At 31.9% G+C, this 23,679-nt stretch overlaps 2 protein-coding genes, 1 long non-coding RNA gene and 1 pseudogene across 5 annotated transcripts; all 4 read right to left on the bottom strand.

The window, feature by feature from the left end:
* Window positions 1-205: 205 nt before the first annotated feature.
* Window positions 206-857, bottom strand: LOC114725945 (cold-responsive protein kinase 1-like). Its single transcript, XM_028912504.1, has 2 exons — window positions 770-857; window positions 206-560 (listed from the first exon to the last, which is right to left on the bottom strand). The coding sequence occupies exons 1-2, from the start codon at window positions 836-838 to the stop codon at window positions 333-335; spliced, it is 297 nt and encodes a 98-aa protein (XP_028768337.1). The 5' UTR covers window positions 839-857; the 3' UTR covers window positions 206-332.
* A 5,664-nt stretch (window positions 858-6,521) lies between these two features.
* Window positions 6,522-23,679, bottom strand: LOC114725936 (probable LRR receptor-like serine/threonine-protein kinase At1g56130; annotated as a pseudogene).
* LOC114725944 (uncharacterized) lies at window positions 10,839-11,179 on the bottom strand. The gene is made up of 2 exons (XR_003738457.1): window positions 11,139-11,179; window positions 10,839-10,919 (listed from the first exon to the last, which is right to left on the bottom strand). It is a non-coding gene; the product is annotated as an uncharacterized LOC114725944 (long non-coding RNA).
* LOC114725941 (plasmodesmata-located protein 8-like) lies at window positions 13,335-15,464 on the bottom strand. Of its 3 annotated transcripts, none has more exons than XM_028912501.1 (3): window positions 14,922-15,464; window positions 13,506-13,699; window positions 13,335-13,384 (listed from the first exon to the last, which is right to left on the bottom strand). In XM_028912501.1, exons 1-3 carry the CDS (start codon window positions 15,314-15,316, stop codon window positions 13,359-13,361), a joined length of 615 nt encoding a protein of 204 aa, XP_028768334.1. In that variant the 5' UTR covers window positions 15,317-15,464; the 3' UTR covers window positions 13,335-13,358. The 3 variants fall into 3 exon arrangements, with proteins under 3 accessions (XP_028768334.1, XP_028768336.1, XP_028768335.1); XM_028912503.1 differs by having other exon boundaries at window positions 13,506-13,625; XM_028912502.1 differs by lacking the exon at window positions 13,335-13,384 and having other exon boundaries at window positions 13,421-13,625.

Here is a 23,679-nt window from a genome sequence, read left to right as displayed (position 1 = left end):
TGTAATTAATTAAATTAATTGGAACTATATTTGCTTACATAGAGTATCACACATATCCCTCCTTTGCAAATAGCCCGTAAAATATATTATGTCCTACTTGTGACCTATCATAACATGTCTTTAAAAATTAAAGAAACATGATTTTGGTGACTTTTAGCATTCTAATTCCCTACACAATTTTTCATATAAATTATTAATTTGTAAATTTAAAAAATACATCTCTTTATTTTAGATACATTCCAACAATCTTTCTGGTACTATACAAGTGAGCACAATAACATTTGATGATGGGCAGGAAATAGTAAAGGTAAAAAGGTGTCTTCCATTGACCCCTAACTAGTTATAATTAAGACGGGCATAGAGGGTCTCATATGCGATAAGCCATTGTTTTGGAGCAAATCAATCACTTCAGACATTGTTGGCCTTAAATCAGCAAAAGCTTGGGTGCAAAGCAAACCAATCTCTATGACTTTCTTCACTTTTTCTGCTTCCGAGTCAGTAAGGTCCAAGGCCTGATCTACCAACTCTAAGTGCATGCCTCTCTCATATAGTTTCCAAACCTAACAAGTGGGATTAAGGTGAAATGGAATAAAACAAGTAGAAAAGACAAAGGAAACTTCCGTTATTAATTTTTAGAAACATTTATTAGTAGATTTTTTCACATAAAAGAGGAACTTTTTTCAAAAGAGTTAAGCTGAGTTGTTAAAAAAGTCCTACATCTAAGTCTTTTCAAATAACTCTTCTTAGATAATTATAGCAAATTTCTCACTTTTGGTAGGAGGAATTCATCTTCAGCATCACCATGATCCTTGAATGCTTTGCTTTTCTGGCCAGTCATGATTTCAAGGAGTACAATACCAAAACTGTAAATATCAACCTTCTCTGATAATTGACCATGAATTGCATATTCTGGTGCCATGTATCCTCTAAAAAATACATAATATTTAAATGATATAATTGATATTATACTAGCTCAAATAGGGGCAAATAAATATTATCCAAACAAATCTCAAATAGAGTTGTGCAATGCAAATATTGGATCATTTTGACATACCTATGAATATTCTTTTTGCAAGTTCATGTTATGAAGACAAAATTGGAAAGGTTAGCATTATTTGTAGGTGTACTACTAGAAGAGTTGTTATTTTTTAAGCATAGATTTTATCAAAATGATAGACAACCTAGCTATGTAATATAATAGAAAGTTAAGGAAATTATAGAAATTTTTTCATTTTAACTTACAATGTTCCCACAAATTTTGTACTAAGATGAGATTTGTCCTCAGGTAAAAATCTTGCCAATCCAAAATCAGCAATTTTAGGTTGTAAATCATCATCTAAGAGAATGTGTTGGTCTTTATATCTCTGTGTATGATACGGACTTGAAATTGCTCATGGAGATAAGTTAAGCCTCTTGCTATTCCCAAAATTATAGCGTATCGCTGCTCCCAGTTGAGATGACCTTTCTTTTCACCTATTTGCCAAGTTCACAAAATTGAAACATATTAAAAAGAATAGCTAGAGAAGAACAAGAGCGAAGCAAAAATGATTCTCAAAATATTACCACAGGGAATTGATGTGCGTGTATGTGTGCATTAAGTTATATATTAAAATGATGACATATGAGTAATGACCTGTTTGTTGAGTAAACGATTCACGAGTCATATATAGTGTTACTAATTAATTAAGAAGCATAACAAACAAATGCTTAATAAACTATATATAAGTTTTGTTAGTTGATGCAAGATACCAAATATGAATCTGTCCAAACTATTGTTCTTCATGTATTCATATACAAGGATTCTGTCACGGCCTTTACTACACCATCCCAAAAGTTGAATAAGATTCGGATGATGAGCATCACTGATAAGCATCACTTCACTCAAAAAATCTTCCTCTATCTTCTTGGAGTGGGAGTAAAGTTAACTTCTTGACTGCAACCACTTTCCCATCCCTTAGAGTGCCCTATTCATGATGATTTAAAATTCCAATCAGGAAATAGTTATATAAGTTTTTCCTCTGTCCCATTGGAAATCTAACTTTAATTTTACATTACATGAATCTCACTTAAAAACATCATTCCTTTAGAACATGATCTACAATTATTAAAATACATGAGATCAAAATAAAGTTATGCACCTTATATACAGCACCAAATCCTCCTTCTCCTAGTTTAGTTTCTTCACTAAAATTCTGAGTTGCAAACTTCAAATCCTTATAATTGTAAGAAATCAGACCTTTCAACATAGTTGCAATAGTAATGTCCCCTATATATTGATAAGAAGAACACTTGTCAAAGTATCTTCATAAACTGAAAGAACCAATTAGGGATCCATCCCTCCATGGAGATGAAAGTATGTTTACCTCTGTGAATTCTCTTCGAGTATTTTGATCGTCTAATACAGATAAATAATATCAGGAGGATCATAACAAGAGCAAATCCTCCAACAACTCCCCCGATGACGGCCCCCTTTTTACTTGAACCTACAAGACAAGACTAGATAACTCGTTTTCAAATAAGTCATAATTTTTGCATATTAAATGTTCCTCTAAAAAGTACAAAGAAATAACACATATCAATAATGTTTTATCGGTAAAAAAGAAACATGTGTCAATATCAATATTGGCACTTATATCGTTTTCAATGAGAAACAGGTAGTTTAAAAGATAAATGTTCACAACTAGATATCTTCACGATGAGCACAATAGATAATAATTATAAAAATTATGAAAGATTGTACTAATTCTTTCCAATATTGGATAAATGAAAAAATTCAAATGGAACCTAATAAAATAGTGGGAAAAGATTGAAAGAATAAAAAAGTTGCATGAACCCTTAGAGAATTCTCAATGTTTGCAATTCTGTGTAAATTTTATTTATAATAAAATCCCTTAATCGATGCTGGGGTTTTAGTACACAAGCAAATCAAATTGTCATGCTGCAATAATATTTGTTCTATATATATATATATATATATATATATTAAAATCTTTGAAAGAGCCATACCTTGTTTGCCCAAGGAAGTAATATTAATGGGCTGGTAATAATGTGGAAAGAAGGAAGAGGTGGAGTATCTCATGAAACATCCATCAGCATAAGCCCTACCATCCGACTTGGGAAGACAAGTGGCCATAATATTGTCATATCCAGTGTTCAAGCAATTGAAACAGCCGTTTGGAGTGACAGTTTCAATACATTGAGCAAAGCCATAAACAGTTGTACCATTATTATCAGGCAATTCTATCTTTGTGGCTGCAAAAAACCCTTGCTTTTTGGGTGTTGTTGTTTGCAGATTCTTCAGCAGTTGTTGCACAAGTGAGGTAAATAATGTAATGGATTCTCCTACAGTTTGATTTCCACATGATACGGCATTGAAATCCTCCGTTGTCTTCCAAAAGAAGGCATTGGTCTCGTACCTCAATTAACAAAATGTATGCCATATAAATTTTCCAAGATTAGTAAGGGTTTATCTCATTTACATATCAAACTTATAAGATGATATTTTGTAAATGGATTGGGGGTGTGTTTGAATCAACTTTTGGAGAATAAGTCATAATTTTAACCAAAAGAAAAAAACTTTAGATCAAGTTTTTTATATTCATTATGTCATGGCTATGCGTTTTATTTTTAAAATATTATCATTTAATTAAAAAACAGGATACATTGTTATATATAATTGAAGACCTTGACATAAAAAATATGAGAAACTTAATATAGCTCCAGAAGAGACCTAAAATCACAAATCATATAAATTAAGCTGTTTATATACGATTAGTTCTATGAATAAGCACCAAGAGCTAGATAGGTGGCTACACTGATTGAAGGCTGCATTATTCTTTCAGCTATTTAAGTGGACTGTGGATTCAGAGAATGTAAGGAATTTTCTTTAATCTTTTAGTGGATCAGTTTAACTAATGTCCCTTCTCATGGGTACCAACCTTATGTACTGTAGATATTATGGGAGAATCTCACTCTAGTCATTTCTAAATGACTAGGATCGAAGGTAGGGGTAGATTTATTACAATAAAGCTGTGAATTCTAATAAGTTGGTTTGTAATTGGGGTTGATCAATTGACGAGTATATAAAAAAGTTTTTTTTTTGGGCTCAAAACAACTTTTAATTTTATTATTATTTTAATGCAATTAAAATTTTGCTAATTAAAACAATTTTCTTATATAAGAAAATTTTCATGAAATCAAAATTTGGAAATTATTTATCATCAACTATAAATATTTATTTATCTTTGCATGCTGTCAGTGTTAACTTTAGTATTACACCTTCAACAAAAAATATATCTAAGTTATAATACAAGATTTAGTTTCTAATTCAATTTCAACTACAAATTAAATACTATACTAAAAATGGGAAGTAATAACTAAAATTTATTTTCTTTATTTTCTCTACTATTTAATTAGCATATATCAATGTAAACCACACAAACCACTCCCTCGGTATCAAAATGAATAAATATCTTATCTATATGACTATATCCACCCCCCCCCCAAAAAAAAAAACCATCTCCACATAGGAAGGTCAAACTGGAGCTTAATTCTATTCAAAATAGGAAGGTCAAACTGGAGCTTCATTTGCGGACGACTTGTACCTGAGGAAGCAGCCATCGAAGACAACGCCGGCACCTTGTGCCGCCGGAGGACACTTACGGACTTGCCGGGCTGCGACGTCGAAGCAGGCGACACAGTCGGGAATGGAGATATAGTTTCTACACTGAAAAAGTGTGGAAACAGGGTTTTCTGCGTTGGCTTTCCTTGCCGTCGCCAAGTACTTGTTCTCAGAGACGATATTCTCTTTGATCTCTCGAAACGTTGCGTTTACGTTTTCGTGGAAGATGGATAAGTTGGGCAAGACGTCTTGGTTGGCAGATGGTGTGCAGCGGGTGTATATAAGAGTGGCTGTGGATCCGAAACGACGCCGTCAAGTATCCACCATGACCAGAATATGGAGATTACAGAAAGGAAAATAGGTTGAAGAAGCATGTTTTATGTCTATATGCGTGTGTGTAGAGGTTGGCTGCAGGTGGACAGAATAATGAAGAGGAAGAAGGAAAGAGAGGTCAAGTTGGATCTGGCGATGTATGAACTATATGAGAGATTAGAGATTGGTGTTTGAAGAGGAGAATGATATCACAGAATTAATGAGGAAGAAGAAACTGATACATTTAAGGGAAATCGAAGATAGCCATGTGGCTTAAGATCAGAGGCATCTGATCAGCTGTTTCAACACATTTGGTCATCGTTTTCTTTCCCTCAGTTTCCTCCTATTTCGTAAAATCATCCGTAACGTGGGGTTATTGTACACAGTAAATTATACAGTTTCCCCCTCACTTTAATTTGATTTTGATGTCTGATCTTTTAACACCACACACACATATAGTGATAAAGGATGGTGATTGATCAGTGGGCGTCGTCGCTGGTCCCAATGGGGCAAATGGTGACCATTCCAAAGGAAAGAACAAGGGAAGAAACCAAGTTTCACCGCCTCTCCCCAAAATGTGTTGACGGGGTCCCATGGCTTGTGCAGTAATATACGAATTTTGGAGTCAATTGAAAAATGAAGTCATCACGTGATACTGGGGTCCGTCGTCATAATGTGGGCCGGGGTTGACGTCGGGCCCCGGAAGGATACTGTATCCTTTTTTTTGGGGCCGACGAGGATATTGGATTTTTTTTTCAAAGCATAAATAATTCTCTTTGAAGCATTGTCAGGAATTAAATATAGGTATTTTTTCTAGTGGGGATTTGAATATTAAAAATATTACTTCTTTTTATTAATGAAGAGTGAAATATTAATATATAACAAAATATTTTACTTATCTATTTTATTAATTCAACTAAATAATTAGTTATCACTTTCTTAAAATGAGCTAATAAAAAGAATTTTCGGCACTCAACCTTTATATTCTCAGTTGATATTCTCTGACATCTATCAGATTTCCATTTTCACTCTTAACGTGACCATCAAGACAAAAACAAGCATGTAAATTCACTAAAATGGTCATAGTAGAAAACTTGAAAAAAAAAATCCAAAAAGTGATTGTTGAATTTTAAAATTTTAAATCAATATTAGTTACTACACTCGTAAAAAAAATAACTACATTTGAAAAGTAAAAAAATACATTTTTGTAGTAATTCCTAATTTGAAATTTTAAAATTCAACCGTTGTTTTTTTGGGATTTTTCCAAACTTTAACTTCATTAATTAAAAATGAAATTAAATTGGAATTTTGGTATCACTTTTAAAATTTAAAGAACAATGAAAGATTAATATATGATTCGCTAAAAATTGTACATTGTAATTCACACATGTTAGAATAGGGAATGAAGGGCATTCATTTTCTATTTTCTCCTCCTTTCATGTTATTGCTTTTTCCACTTTTTGATTCAAAACTCGAAGTCACTCATAATTACACATCCCTGAAAAATCCTGTTACTATGCTGACGGTATAGAACTCAGGGCGTTGGACGTAGAGGAAGAGAAAGTGGTAGAGGTTTCTCCATGCGCTTTTAGTTAGTTTCAATCAAGATAGGCATAGTTGGTCTTGTGTTCTCTAATAAGCCCTTGTTTTGCAACAAAACAACAACTTCAGACATTGTTGGCCTTATTGTAGGAGACGCTTGAGTGCAGAGCAACCAATTTCTATGATTTTCTTCACTTCTTCTGCATCATACTCGTTAGAGTCTAAGGCACTATCCACCGACTCTAAGTGCATGCCTCTCTGATATAGTTTCCACGCCTAATAAGTGGGATTCAGATGAAATGCAAAGATATCGGGTTAGAAAAGGCAATGTGAAACCTATGTTACTTGTTGTAAGAAAAAGGTAATATAAAACTTAGGACGCTGAATGCATTATAAATTAAAGTGCTGAATGTTATTGTAAAAAAGATAAAATTAGGGTGCTAGATGAAACTTCAAAAAAAAACATCAAGGTGTTGAATTACTAAAAAAAAATAAAATCATCGGTAAAATTGTACCATTTAAAAGATCAAAGTGTTGGGTATACATAAGAAATGGTAAAATTGCACATTTACTCTTATTAAAATTGTGCTTTGTCTAAATTTGTGTGTAAAAATATAGTTTAAAGGACATTTTTGCCCTTAAATTAATATTCAAGGGCGTTGAATATTTTAACTTATCAAGTGCAATAATGTTTCCCCTCCATTAAAATTACAAATAGGTACTGCATGAAAAAAATTACTACCAATCAGGTCCCAAAAATTACAATAAATCGAAATTTTTGGGACTCACTTGGTATTCATTTTTTGTAGGGTATGTATTTGTAATTTTACAAAAATTACAAAGAATAATTTGGAAGTAAAAAATTAACTCTAAAAATAATTGCCCATGTAAATTGATATACAAATTTTGTTACCTTCTGAAGGAGGAATTCGCCCTCTGCATCACCATCAACTCTTAATTCTTCACTTTTTCTAACACTTATAATTTCCAAAACTACAACGCCATAGCTATATATATCAACTTTCTCTGATAATTGGCTATGTATTACATACTCAGATGCAGCATAACCTTTGAGAAATGCATAACATTTTTAAATTGATCAAAATAATGGCTCAAACACAAACATGTTAGCAATATCTGAAATATATATATATATATATATATGCAACAGAAAGAATTGCAACAAATTTTCATGCTATATACATGGAAGAAAAATAATCGATTAAACTATTTATAGGTGTTAGAGGGTGTTCTATAGACTAATATATATATTGTTTCAATAATTCTTTCGGTGACTTCCAGCTCTGATTCCTGTATATATAATACAAGGTATAAAATGCAAGCATTACAACTTACAATGTTCCTGCAAAATTTGCGTTGAGATGAGATTTGCCCTCTGATAAAAAACCTTGCCAATCCAAAATCGGCAATTCTAGGTTGCATGTCATCATCTAGGAGGATGTTGTTAGTTTTTATGTCTCTATGTATGATACAAATATGAAATTCCTCGTGTAGATAAGCTAATCTCCTTGCTGTTCCTAAAATTATATCATATCGTTGTTTCCAGCTGAGAGGACCTTTCTTTTACCTGGTACAAGTTTAAATTAAAAATAATAATAAAACACAATTACATAATAAATATTTCATCATTCAATGTGATTTATTATAATAATATTTATTATAACCATATTTATTGAATATAAATATATTAAAAAGTTCACATATACTCACACATATATTTATTATAATAATATTTATTAAATATAAAAATATAATATATTTATTTTTTGTTATAACCGAAATTTTTTTTACTAACCAAACCGAACATCAAAACTGAATTGTTAAAAAAAATAAAAACCAAATATAAACCAAAAACCGAAATAACTGAACCAAAAAATCGAAATTGAATTTGGTTTGGTTCAGTTTAGTTTTCAGTTACGGTTCGGTTTTGCTTACTCCTAGATAATAGAAGGGTTGAGCTCCACCGAACGAGTCTTTGGACATCTATTCGTATGGCCACTATTACAGGGGAATTGGCCATGGCAGTGTTGATGCATGCAGCGTGAAGATGAATTTCCTCTTATTACATTTTGTTATATGGGTCCATTTTGTATGATGATATTTAAAGCTTTCAATTTGATATTTTTAAATAATAAATTTATTTTTTTTTTAAAATGTGCTGACAATTGGAAAATAACTTTTTATTTTTAGATTGCACCCTTCTTTTTGCCAACTGAATTGTACACACTCATTAAAAAATAAGACAATAAAATCAAATAAAAATTAAATTAAATGTGAATCATACAAATTCAATGGAGTGGTGGTGGAGATTTCAGGATGAGCACTAGCCGTTCATGAGCACAAAATGCAAATTTCTCTTTTGTGGCTGTTCGGTGTTTTATGCTTGGACTGTGAAAGCGTTGTCGTTTTCAGGTCAAAGAAAAGAAAAGCGCGTCCAATTATCCAAGCATTTGCCTGGTCAGAGGGAAGACGCGTTCTTTTTGTAGTTTCGTTATCGACGTGGCACATTATTATCCTTCCGATCAATCTTGCGGTGCTCTTTGGTTACACTCACTTAAATACTATATGGATATAGCTGAGTCAATGGACTGGCTCGGTTTCGATAAGGTGCGGTCCGTACATAGGAAAATATATACTTTTTTTGAGAAAATTGCTTTCTATAAAAAAATCTATTGAAAAATATTTATTACCTAAAGGTATCTAAAATTTGTAACACTATTTTCTCAAAAATCCCCATTAAAATATTTATAGCTTAAAAGTATTAAAATATTATATATGCAGGCGTAACTCAATATGAAACATATTTTCAGTTATATATGTGCAAAAAGGTCTTTCATTCTGTCTATAAAATAGAATGTGTGTAACTTATGTCTAATGTGTGTAGCTTTTTTTAAAGTGTGTGCAACGTATCTTGTAAAAAATAATTATGCAAAAAAAGGAATGATATTTGAAAAGACGAAGTCAACTTGCACTACTGCAGAATGTAATGATACAGAATTGAATTTATTTTGAATTTTATGAAGTGTCCTGGTCAGTAGGCACTAGGCAGCATAGAGATATTGAAGTAGTAAAAAAAGTTTTTTTCAAAAAAAAAAAAAAGAAGGAGATGAAATTATCCCTTTTTCTTCCTTAAATTATATTCATAGATGCACTTTCTTTAACTTACATGATTAGAGAGTTTGACTCCTGGATGTCTTAACAAGTAGTATTTATTTGAATCATGGGTACTTCCTTCTTTTAATCTGTTAAACATATTTTATTGGACGCTAAATTTTCATTCGTTTAATTAATCTTTTTCTTCACTTTTTAGTAAGGCTCTTAAACGTTAAATTAAAAGACGAGGGTGTGGGAGGAAGTTAGTTAGATCGAAGTACATTTTTCGGGAAACTTTGAAGTATTATTTATTTTGTGCATTGCATTTGCATCACGAGTAAAAGATACTTTGCCTGAGATGCATGTTGAAATGGTAACATTTAAACCCCTTCAATGCACCTAAAATAAAAGGGCCGTAAAAAATTAAAATTAGTCATTTATATAAAATAAAAGGAGAATTCAATTATTAGTCTTTTTTAAGGGACTTAGTTCAGTTGGATACTTGAATTAGGGAAATTTCTTTTTAAGTACGTACCAAGGAACTTTGATAATACAGCTCATGAACTCGTGCTAACGTAGGCTTACACATTTTGCACCTAGTAGTTGGATTGAAATGCTAGAAGCTTCCGATTACTCCATATTCAACAACTATACTCCACCATTGGTAATTAATTCTATGTCATCCGTATCGTACTCCACATTCTGGAAAGGTAAAATTATCATGCTGATCATATTACATAATTCAAGGCATTACTAGCATGGATTTAAAAAAAAAATAGCATAGATAGAAAACATACTTCTTCGATTCTAAATGTAAGTCAATTTAACTAATTTATGCATACAAAAAGAAGCATTAAAGTTAATATAATTTTCAATATTATTATTAACTACACTAAATTCCACTATATCACATTATTTTTACCTTCTTTTACCAATCTACATCATGGTCTCCATTACAAGGCATAAATGAAAAATATATAATGCTCCAACAATCTTATAAAGTGACTAATAAAGGGAACAAAAAAAAAAGGTTTAAAAAATGCCTCGTGTGTGTGTGGGTGTGTGTGTGGGGGGTGATTAAAGGAAGTATTTCCATATACCTTTAATTAGTTTCAATCAAGATAGGCATAGTGGGCTCCTATTCTCTAACAAATCCTTGTTTTGGAGCAAAACAACTACTTCAGACATCATTGGCCTTCCTTCTGTAGATGCTTGAGTGCAAAGCAAACCAATCTCTATCTTTCTTCACTTCTTCTTCATCATAGTCAAAAGGGCTTAAGGTTTTGTCCACCAACTCTAGGTGCATATCTCTCTCATATAATTTCCAAGCCTAACAATAATTGACAATTAAAGTTAAATGAAATAATGGGGTACAACAGGTAGAGCAAAGTAGAGGTTAATGTTTTCTCAAATATTTATTTTTAATTCTCAAAGAAGGAACTAATAGCTTTACCAGAAAGAGTTAAACTAAGTTTGTTAAAGAATTCTTGAATCTAAATTTTCTTTTAAAAAAAATTGCATTTTAGAAAATTTCTAGAATTTTTCTTACCATTTGAAGGAGGAATTGACCCTCATCATCACCATCGATGGTTAATTCTTACTTTGTCGACCACTAATGATTTCTAAGACTACAACACCATAACTATAGATATCAACTTTCTCTGATAATTGGCCATGAATAAGATATTCAGGTGCTGTGTATCCTCTGACAAATGCAAATATTAAATTACAATTATTACAACATTGTCTAAAACACATACACGCAAGTATTAAGAAACCATTATATGAGCAATCGCTTTTCAAGTATTAGGAAACCATGAGAGTATGAAATGGAGATATGCAACATAAAAGGAATGGAGCATGTCCCACATCAATACAAATGATTTCTTGAAGCATTCATGTTATATGAAAGAAAAAAAATAAAAAATGTTTAAAACTATTTAGAGGAGTGATAGGAGTGCTGCATTGACTTGTACATAGATTTTATCTTCAATAATTATATACAGTAGTAGAGGTTTAGAAAAGTAAACAAATTATGTTGACTTACAATGTTCCTGCAAATTTGTGCTGAGATGAGATTTGTCCTCAGGCAAAAGCCTCGCCAATCCAAAATCAGCAATTTTAGGCTGTAAATTATCATCTAAAAGGATGTTGTTAGTCTTTATATCTCTATGTATGATACGAACATGAAACTCCTCATGTAGATAAGCCAACCCTTTTGCTGTTCCTAAAATTATGTTACACCTTTGCTTCCAGTTGAGAGAACCCTTCCCTTACCTATTTTCCAAATTACAAAAATTAATTTGAAGGGAATGATTAAAGAGTAGGGGCTTACATAAAAGTCATCCTCTGTTTCAACTCCAAATAGATCTAGAAGATTACCAAGTCCTTCAATAAGATTATGACGTGAGTAACTTTTCTTAAGGGCGTCAATGATATGTGGTTAAGTAAAAAAAAAAAAAAATAATATCCACCTCAAAAAGTTATGTATGAATAATTATAATAACTACTACTTGAAAACCAAGACTTCATTATTGTGCGTTGATAGGAACTTACCAAATAGGTGCCTGTCAAGACTATTATTTTTCATATATCATAAACAAGAATTCTGTTTTGTCCTTCACTGCAACATCCTAGAAGTCGAACAAGATTTAGATGATGAACATTACTTATCAACTTCACTTCACTCTCAAACTCTTCCTCCATCCTTGTGAATTGGCGAAAATTTAATTTCTTGACTGCAACTACTTTCCCACCTTCCAGAGTACCCTAGTAAAGACAAAATGATATAAGAATTTTGATCATAAAAGTGTTGTGTGTGAATATGTAAATATGCTAAAAATCAAGTTACCTTGTATACAACACCAAACCCTCCTTCTCCCAGTTTATTTTCTTCCCTAAAATTCTTGGTTGCCAACTTCAAATCCTTATAACTGTAAGAAATCAGGCCTTTCGACATAGTTGCAATAGTGATGCCCCCTATTGATAAGAAGAACACTTGTCAAAGTATCTTCATAAACTGAAATAACCAATTAGGATCCATCCCTTCATAGAGATGAAAGTATGTCTACCTCTGTGAATTCTCTTCGAGTATTTTGATCGTCTAATACAGATAAATAATATCATGAGGATCATAACAAGAGTAAATCCTCCAACAACTCCCCCGATGACGGCCCCCCTTTTTACTTGAACCTACAAGACAAGACTAGATAACTCGTTTTCAAATAAGTCATAATTTTTGCATATTAAATGTTCCTCTAAAAAGTACAAAGAAATAACACATATCAATAACGTTTTATCGGTAAAAAAGACATATGTCAATATCAATATTGGCACTTATATCGTTTTCGATGAGAGAAACAGGTAGTTTAAAAGATAAATGTTCACAACTAGATATCTTCACGATGAGCACAATAGATAATAATTATAAAAATTATGAAAGATTGTACTAAATTTTTCCAATATTGGATAAATGAAAAAATTCAAATGGAACCTAATAAAATAGTGGGAAAAGATTGAAAGAATAAAAAAGTTGCATGAACCCTTAGAGAATTCTCAATGTTTGCAATTCTGTGTGTAATTTTATTTATAATAAAATCCCTTAATCGATGCTGGGGTTTTAGTACACAAGCAAATCAAATGTCATGCTGCAATAATATTATTTATATATATATATTTAAAATCTTTCAAGAGCCATACCTTGTTTGCCCAAGGAAGTAATATCAATGGGCTGGTTAATAATGTGGAAAGAAGGAAGAGGTGGAGTATCTCATGAAACATCCATCAGCATAAGCCCTACCATCCGAATTGGGAAGACAAGTGGCCATAATATTGTCATATCCAGTGTTCAAGCAATTGAAACAGCCGTTTGGAGTGACAGTTTCAATACATTGAGCAAAGCCATAAACAGTTGTACCATTATTATCAGGCAATTCTATCTTTGTGGCTGCAAAAAACCCTTGCTTTTTGGGTGTTGTTGTTTGCAGATTCTTCAGCAGTTGTTGCACAAGTGAGGTAAATAATGTAATGGATTCTCCTACAGTTTGATTTCCACATGATACGGCAGTGAAATCCTCCGTTGTCTTCCAAAAGAAGGCATTGGTCTCGTACCTCAATTAACAAAATGTATAACGTAACATATCAATTTTCCAGGATTAGTAAGGGTTATCTTATTTACATGCCAAACTAATAGGATGATATTTCTAAATGGATTGGGGGTGTGCTTGAATCAACTTTTGGAGAATAAGTCATAATTTTAACCAAAAGAAAAAACTTTAGAACAAGTTTTTAATATTCATTATGCCATGGCTATGTGTTTTATTTTTGAAATATTAACATTCAATTCAAAAAACAGGACACATATTGTTATATATAATTAAAGACCTTGACATAAGAAATATGAGCAACTTAATATACATATTGTCTCTAACAATGTTCCAGAAGAGACCTAAAATCACAACATATAAAATTAAGTTTTTTTTTATATACCAGGTAGATTCAGGCTGGTTAAGAGACCTACGATTAGTTCTATGAATGAGCACCAAGGTCTAGATAGGTGGCCACAATGATTGAAGGCTGCATTATTTTTTCAGCTATTTATGTGGACTGTGGATTCAGAGAATGTAAGGAATTTTCTGTAACCTTCTAGTGGATCAGTTTTAACTAATGTCCTTTCTCACGGGTATCCAACCTTATGTAATGTAGATATTATGGGAGAATCTCACCCTGGTCATTTCTAAATGACTAGGATCAAAGGTAGGGGTAGATTTATTGCAATAAAGTTGTGAATTCTAATAAGATGTTTGTAATTGGGGTTGATCAATTGACGAGTATATAAAAAAGTGTTTTTATTTTGGGCTCAAACAACTTTTAATTTTATATTATTTTAATGCAATTAAAATTTTTGCTAATTAAAACAATTTTAAAATTTGGAAATTTCTTATCATCAACTACATTTATTTATCTTTGTATGCTGTCTGTGCTAACTTTAGTATCACACCTTCAACAAAAAATATATCTAAGTTATAATATACTAGTAAGATTTAGTTTCTAATTCAATTTGAACTACAAATTAAATCCTACACTAAAAACGGGGAGTAATAACTAAAATTTATTTTCTTTATTTTCTCTACTATTTAATTAGCATATATCAATGTAAACCACACAAACCACTCCCTCGGTTATCAAAATGAATAAATATCTTATCTATATGACTATACCCCCGCCCCCAAGTAAAAAAAAAATCATCTCCACATAGGAAGGTCAAATGGAGCTTAATTTCTATTCAAAATTGGAAGGTCAAACTGGAGCTTCATTTGCGGACGACTTGTACCTGAGGAAGCAGCCATCGAAGACAACGCCGGCACCTTGTGCCGCCGGAGGACACTTACGGACTTGCCGGGCTGCGACGTCGAAGCAGGCGACACAGTCGGGAATGGAGATATAGTTTCTACACTGAAAAAGTGTGGAAACAGGGTTTTCTGCGTTGGCTTTCCTTGCCGTCGCCAAGTACTTGTTCTCAGAGACGATATTCTCTTTGATCTCTCGAAACGTTGCGTTTACGTTTTCATGGAAGATGGATAAGTTGGGCAAGACCACTTGGTTGGCAGATGGTGAGCAGCGGGTGTACATAAGATTGGCCTGTGGATCCGAAACGACGCCGTGAAGTGTCCAACGCGACCAGAATACGAAGGAGATTACAGAAAGGAAAATAGGTTGAAGAAGCATGTTTTATGTCTATATGCGTGTGTGTAGAGGTTGGCTGCAGGTGGACAGAATAATGAAGAGGAAGAAGGAAAGAGAGGTCAAGTTGGATCTGGCGATGTATGAACTATATGAGAGATTAGAGATTGGTGTTTGAAGAGGAGAATGATATCACAGAATTAATGAGGAAGAAAGAAACTGATACATTTAAGGGAAATCGAAGATAGCCATGTGGCTTAAGATCAGAGGCATCTGATCAGCTGTTTCAACACATTTGGTCATCGTTTTCTTTCCCTCAGTTTCCTCCTATTTCGTAAAATCATCCGTAACGTGGGGTTATTGTACACAGTAAATTATACAGTTTCCCCCTCACTTTAATTTGATTTTGATGTCTGATCTTTTAACACCCACACACACATATAGTGATAAAGGATGGTGATTGATCAGTGGGCGTCGTCGCTGGTCCCAATGGGGCAAATGGTGACCATTCCAAAGGAAAGGACAAGGGAAGAAACCAAGTTTCACCGCCTCTCACCAAAATGTGTTGACGGTGTGTTCCCATGGCTTGTGCAGTAATATACGAATTTTGGAGTCAATTGAAAAATGAAGTCATCACGTGATACTGGGGTCCGTCGTCATAATGTGGGCCGGGGTTGACGTCGGGCCCCTGGAAGGATACTGTATCCCTTTTTTTTTGGGCCAACGAGGATATTGGATTTTTTTTGTCAAAGCATAAATAATTCTCTTTGAAGCATTGTCAGGAATTAAATATAGGTATTTTTTCTAGTGGGGATTTGAATATTAAAAATATTACTTCTTTTTTTATTAATGAAGAGTGAAATATTAATATATAACAAAAATATTTTACTTATCTATTTTATTAATTCAACTAAATAATTAGTTATCACTTTCTTAAAATGAGCTAATAAAAAGAATTTTCGGCACTCAACCTTTATATTCTCAGTTGATATTCTATGACATCTATCGGATTTCCATTTTCACTCTTAACGTGACCGTCAAGACAAAAACAAGCATGTAAATTCACTAAAATGGTCATATCACGTAGAAAACTTGAAAAAAAAAAAACTCCAAAAAGTGATTGTTGAATTTTAAAATTTTAAATCAATATTAGTTATTACACTCGTAAAAAAATAGCTACATTTGAAAAGCAAATGACAATACATTTTTGTAGTAATTCTTAATTTAAAATTTTAAAATTCAACAGTTGTTTTTTTTTGGGATTTTTCCAAACTTTAACTTCATTAATTAAAAATGAAATTAAATTGGAATTTTGGTATCACTTTTAAAATTTAAAGAACAATGAAAGATTAATATATGATTCGCTAAAAATTGTACATTGTAATTCACATATGTTAGAATAGGGAATGAAGGGCATTGATTTTCTATTTTCTCCTCCTTTCATGTTATTGCTTTTTCCACTTTTTGATTCAAAACTCGAAGTCACTCATAATTACACATCCCTGAAAAATCCTGTTACTATGCTGACGGTATAGAACTCAAGGCGTTGGACATAGAGGAAGAGAAAGTGGTAGAGGTTTCTCCATGTGCTTTTAGTTAGTTTCAATCAAGATAGGCATAGTTGGTCTTATGTTCTCTAATAAGACATTGTTGGCCTTATTGTAGGAGACGCTAGAGTGCAGAGCAAACCAATTTCTATGATTTTCTTCACTTCTTCCACATCATACTCGTTAGGGTCTAAGGCACTATCCACCAACTCTAAGTGCATGCCTCTCTCATATAGTTTCCACGCCTAATAAGTGGGATTCAAATGAAATGCAAAGATATAGGGTTAGAAAAGGCAATGTGAAACTTATGTTACGTGTTGTAAGAAAAAGGTAATATAAAACTTAGGACGCTGAATGCATTATAAGTTAAAGTGCTGAATGTTATTGTAAAAAAGATAAAATTAGGATGCTAGATGAAACTTAAAAAAATAACATCAAGGTGTTGAATTACTAAAAAAATAAAATCATCGGTAAAATTGCACCATTTAAAAGATCAAAGTGTTGGGTATACATAAGAAATGGTAAAATTGCACATTTACTCTTATTAAAATTGTGCTTTGTCTAAATTTGTGTGTAAAAATATAGTTTAAAGGACATTTTTGCCCTTAAATTAATATTCAAGGGCGTTGAATATTTTAACTTATCAAGAGCAATAATGTTTCCCTTCCATTAAAATTACAAATAGGTACTGCATGAAAAAAATTACTACCAATCAGGTCCCAAAAATTACAATAAATCGAAATTTTTTGGGACTCACTTGGTATTCATTTTTTGTAGGGTATGTATTTGTAATTTTACAAAAATTACAAACAATAATTTGGAAGTAAAAAATTAACTCTAAAAATAATTGCCCATGTAAATTGATATACAAATTTTGTTACCTTCTGAAAGAGGAATTCGCCCTCTGCATCACCATCAACTCTTAATTCTTCACTTTTTCTACCACTTATAATTTCCAAAACTACAACACCATAGCTATATATATCAACTTTCTCTGATAATTGGCCATGTATTACATACTCAGGTGCTGTATAACCTCTGACAAATGCATAACATTTTTAAATTGATCAAAATAATGGCTCAAACACAAACATGTTAGCAATATCTGAAATATATATATATGCAACAGAAAGAATTGCAACACATTTTCATGCTATATACATGGAAGAAAAATAATCGATTAAACTATTTATAGGTGTTAGAGGAGTGTTCTATAGACTAATATATATATTGTTTCAATAATTCTTTCGGTGACCTCCAGCTCTGATTCCTGTATATATAATACAAGGTATAAAATGCAAGCATTACAACTTACAATCTGCAAAATTTGTGCCGAGATGAGATTTGCCCTCTGATAAAAACTTTGCCAATCCAAAATCGGCAATTCTAGGTTACATGTCACCATCTAGGAGGATGTTGTTAGTTTTTATGTCTCTATGTATGATACAAATATGAAATTCTTCATGTAGATAAGCTAATCCTCTTGCTGTTCCTAAAATTATATCATATCGTTGTTTCCAGCTGAGAGAACCTTTCTTTTTACCTGGTACAAGTTTAAATTAAAATAATAATAAAACACAATTACAACTATTAATTAATAAATATTTAATCATTCAATCTGATTTATTATAACCATATTTATTGAATATAAATATATTTAAAAAGTTCACATATACTCACACATATATTTATTATAATAATATTTATTAAATATAAAAATATGATATATTTATTTCTGTTTTTCGGTTATAACTCAAAATTTTTTTCTACTGACCAAACTGAATATCGAAATTGAATTGTTAAAAAAAATAAAAATCAAATATATAACCAAAAACCGAAATAACTGAATCAAAAAATCAAAATTGAATTCAGTTCGGTTCAGTTTGGTTTTCAGTTACAGTTTGATTTTACTTATCCCTAGGTAATAGAAAGGTTGAGCTCAACCGAACCAGTCTTTGGACATCTATTCGTATGGCCACTATTACAGGGAATTGGCCATGGCAGTGTTGATGCATGCAGTGTGAAGATGAATTTTCCTCTTATTATATTTTTTTATACGGGTCCATATTTTGTATGATGATATTTAAAGCTTTAAATTTGATATTTTTAAATAATAAATTTATTTTTTTGAAAATGTGCTGACAATTGGAAAATAGTCTTTTTATTTTTAGATTGCACACTTCTTTTTGCCAACTGAATTGTACACTCATTAAAATAATAAAACAATAAAATCAAAATAATAAAATTAAATTAAATGTGAATCATACAAATTCAATGTGAGTGGCGGAGATTTCAGGATGAGCACTAGCCGTTCATGAGCACAGAATGCAAGTTTCTGTTTTGGGGCTGTTCGGTGTTTTATGCTTGGACTGTGAAAGCGTTGTCGTTTTCAGGTCAAAGAAAAAGAAAGCGGGTCCAATTATCCAAGCATTTGCCGGGTCAGAGGGGAGACGCGTTCTTTTGTAGTTTCGTTATCGACGTGGCACATTATTGTCCTTCCGATCAATCTTGTGGTGCTCTTTTGTTACACTCACTTGAATACTATTTGGATATAACTGAGTCAATTGACTGGATCGGTTTCGATAAGGTGTGGTCCGTACATAGGAAAATATGTACTTTTTTTGTGGAGAAAATTGCTAAAAAAAATATATTGAAATATTTATTACCTAACGGTATCTAAAATTTGTCTGAACACTATTTTCTCTAAAATCCCCATTAAAATATTTATAGCTTAAAAGTATTTAAAATATTTATATATGCAGGCGTAACTCATTATGAAACATATTTTCAGTTATATATGTGCAAAGGTCTTTCATTCTGTCTATAAAATAGAATGTGTGTAACTTATCTCTAATGTGTGTAGCTTTTTTTAAATGTGTGCAACTTATCTTGTAAAAAATAATTATGCAAAAAAGGAATGATATTTGAAAAGACGAAGTCAACTTCCACTACCGCAAAATGTAATGATAGAGAATTGGATTTATTTTGAATTTTATGAAGTGTCGTGGTCAGTATTCACTAGGCAACAGAGATATTGAGAGTTAAAAAAGTTTTTTTTTCAAAAAAAAAAAGATGATGAAATTATCCCTTTTTCTTCCTTAAATTATATTCATAGATGCACTTTCTTTAACTTACATGATTAGAGAGTTTGACTCCTGGATGTCTTAACAAGTAGTATTTATTTGAATCATGGGTACTTCCTTCTTTTAATCTGTTAAACATATTTTATTGGACGCTAAATTTTCATTCATTTAATTAATCTTTTTCTTCACTTTTTAGTAAGGCTTAAACGTTAAATTAAAAGACGAGGGTGTGGGAGGAAGTTAGTTAGATCGACGTACAATTTTTCGGAAACTTTGAAGTTATTATTTATTTTGTGCATTGCATTTGCATCACGAGTAAAAGATACTTTGCCTGAGATGCATGTTGAAATGGTAACATTTAAACCCCCTCAATGCACCTAAAATAAAAGGCCGTAAATAAATTAAAATTAGTCATTATTAAAATAAAAGGAGAATTTCAATTATTAAGTCTTTTTTAAGGGACTTAGTTCAGTTGGATACTTGAATTAGGGAAATATCTTTTAAGTACTTACCAAGGAACTTTGATAATACAGCTCATGAACTCGTGCTAATGTAGGCTTACACATTTTGCACCCAGTAGTTGGATTGAAATCCCAGAAGCTTCCCATTACTCCATATTCAACAACTATACTCCACCAATGGTAATTAATTCTATGTCATCCATATCGTACTCCACATTCTTGAAAGGTAAAATTATCATGCTTATCATATTACATAATTCAAGGCACTACTAGTATTGGATTTAAAAATATAGTATAGATAGAAATATACTTCTTCGATTCTAAATGTAAGTCAATTTTACCTAATTTATGCATACAAAAAGAAGCATTAAAATTGCCATAAAATTAATATAATTTTCAATATTATTATTAACTACACTAAATTCCACTATATCATATTAATTTTTACCTTCTTTTACTATATCTACATCATGATCTCCATTACAAGGCATAAATGAAAAATATATAATGCTCCAACAATCTTATAAAGTGACTAATAAAAGGGAACAAAAAAAAAGGTTTAAAAAATGCCTCGTGCGTGTGTGTGTGTGTGTGTGTGTGTGTGTGTGTGTGTGTGTGATTAGAGGAAGTATTTCCATATACCTTTAATTAGTTTCAATCAAGATAGGCATAGTGGGCTTCCTATTCTCTAACAAATCCTTGTTTTGGAGCAAAACAACTACTTTAGACATCATTGGCCTTCCTTCTGTAGATGCTTGCGTGCAAACCAAACCAATCCCTATCATTTTCTTCACTTCGTCTTCATCATAGTCAAAAGGGCTTAAGGTTTTGTCCACCAACTCTAGGTGCATATCTCTCTCATATAATTTCCAAGCCTAACAATTGACAGTTAAAGTTAAGTGACATAAGATGGGATATAACAGGCAGAGCAGAACAAAGGTTAATATTTTCTCAAATATTTATTTTTAATTCTCAAAGAAGGAACTAATAGCTTTAGCAGAAAGAGTTAAACTAAGTTTGTTAAAGAAGTCTTGAATCTAAATTTTCTATTAAAAAAAATTTGCATTTTGGAAAATTTTTAGAATTTTTCTTACCTTTTGAAGAAGGAATTCACCCTCATAATCACCATTGATGGTTAATTCTTTACTTTGTTGACCACTAATGATTTCTAAGACTACAACACCATAACTATAGATATCAGCTTTTTCTGATAATTGGCCATGAATAAGATATTCAGGTGCTGTGTATCCTTTGACAAATGCACAATATTAAATTACAACTATTAGAACAATTGTCTAAACCACAAACACGTAAATATTAAGAAAACATTTATATGAGCAATCGTTTTTCAAATATTAAGAAACCATGAGAGTATGAAATGTAGATATGCAACATAAAAGGAATGCAGCATGTACCACATCAATACAAAAGATTTTTTGAACCATTCATGTTATATGAAAAGGAAAAAAAAATTAAAACTATTTAGAGGAGTGATAGGAGTGTTCCATTGACTTGTACATAGATTTTATCTTCAATAATTTATAAACAATAGTAGAGGTTTAGAAAATTAAACAAATTTTATGTCAACTTACAATGTTTCTGCAAATTTTGTGCTAAGATGAGATTTGTCCTCAGGCAAAAGTCTCGCCAATCCAAAATCAGTAATTTTAGGCTGTAGATTATCATCTAAAAGGATGTTGTTTGTCTTTATATCTCTATGTATCATACAAATATTAAACTCCTCATGTAGATAAGCCAACCCTTTTGCTGTTCCTAAAATTATGTTACACCTTTGCTTCCAGTTGAGAGAACCCTTCTCTTTACCTATTTTCCAAATTTAGACAAATTAATTTGAAGGGAATGATTAAAGAGGAGGGGCTTACATAAAAGTCATCCTCTGTTTCAACTGCAGAAAGATCTAGAAGATTACCAAGTCCTTCAATAAGATTATGACGTGACTAATTTTTCTTAAGGGCGTCAATGATACGTGGTTAACTTAAAAAAAAAAAAAATCATATATCCACCTCAAAAAGTTATGAATAATTATAATAACTACTACTTGAAAACCAAGACATCATTATTGTGTGTTGATAGGAACTTACCAAACAGGTACCTGTCAAGACTATTATTTTTCATGTATTCATAAACAAGAATTCTGTTTTGTCCTTCACTGCAACATCATAGAAGTCGAACAAGATTTAGATGATGAGCATTACTTATCAACTTCACTTCACTCTCAAACTCTTCCTCCATCCTTGTGAATTGGCGAAAATTTAATTTCTTGATTGCAACTACCTTCCTACTTTTCAGAGTACCCTAGTCAAGACAAAATGATGATATAAGAATTTTGATCATGAAAGTGTTTTTCTGAATACGTAAATATGCTGAAAATCAAAGTAAAGTTACCTTGTATACAACACCAAACCCTCCTTCTCCGAGTTTATTTTCTTCTCTAAATTTCTTGGTTGCCAACTTCAAATCCTTGTAACTGTAAGTAACTAGGCGGTTTAACTTGCTTGCTCCAGGTATCTCTCCTGTTCAGGAGAACATCGGTCAATATATATTTTTCATTTGTTTTTAAAATAAAACTAGTTAGGAATTGGTCAATATCAATATATATTTGTTTTTAAAATAAAACTAGTTAGGAATTGTTCTCATCAGAGAGATGGAAGTCTACATTCTTTCATGGAAAAAGTGAAAGCCAATGTATCTCCTTATATTGGCAAATGTATATAATTGCTGGAGACTTTCCAAGTAATTTACCTGTACGAACTCTCTTGGAAATTTTTGGTCGTTTGAACCAGGCAAATAAAGCAAAAAGGATCAGAAGAAAAGCTACACCTCCAACAACATCACCAATAATATACCCTTTCTTGCTTGAACCTGCACATATAGTAGAAAAGAGAGATCCATTGCATTTTCAAATGAGTCAGCAGTTTCTTGTTAGTTAAATATGCCTTCATAAGACAACTTTTTATTAGACAGGTATGCTAATATGAGATATATATGACTCATATGTAAGCAGGAGATTTACATTCATACATAAGAAGATTGAATTTATAGTATCTGTGTTAAATTGAAACCTTTAAATAATGAAGCGTACGTAGCTTGTTTCTTCAAGGGTGTGATAGAGATGGTCTGGTTATCAGGAAAGAAGGAAGTGGTGGAGTATCTCATGAAACACCCATCACCAAAAGCCTTACCATCTGAATTGGGAAGACAAGTTGGCATATTGCTAGACGCAGCGTTTAAGCAATTGGAGCAACCACTCTGTGTGACAGTTTCAATACATTGAGCAAAGGCATATATAATTGGAT

The sequence above is a fragment of the Neltuma alba genome, unplaced genomic scaffold, assembly GCF_004799145.2.
Source record: "Neltuma alba isolate B1F8T4 unplaced genomic scaffold, ASM479914v2 tig00012312_pilon, whole genome shotgun sequence".
NCBI lineage: Eukaryota > Viridiplantae > Streptophyta > Magnoliopsida > Fabales > Fabaceae > Neltuma > Neltuma alba.
This window is presented reverse-complemented; position numbering and strand designations above follow the sequence as displayed.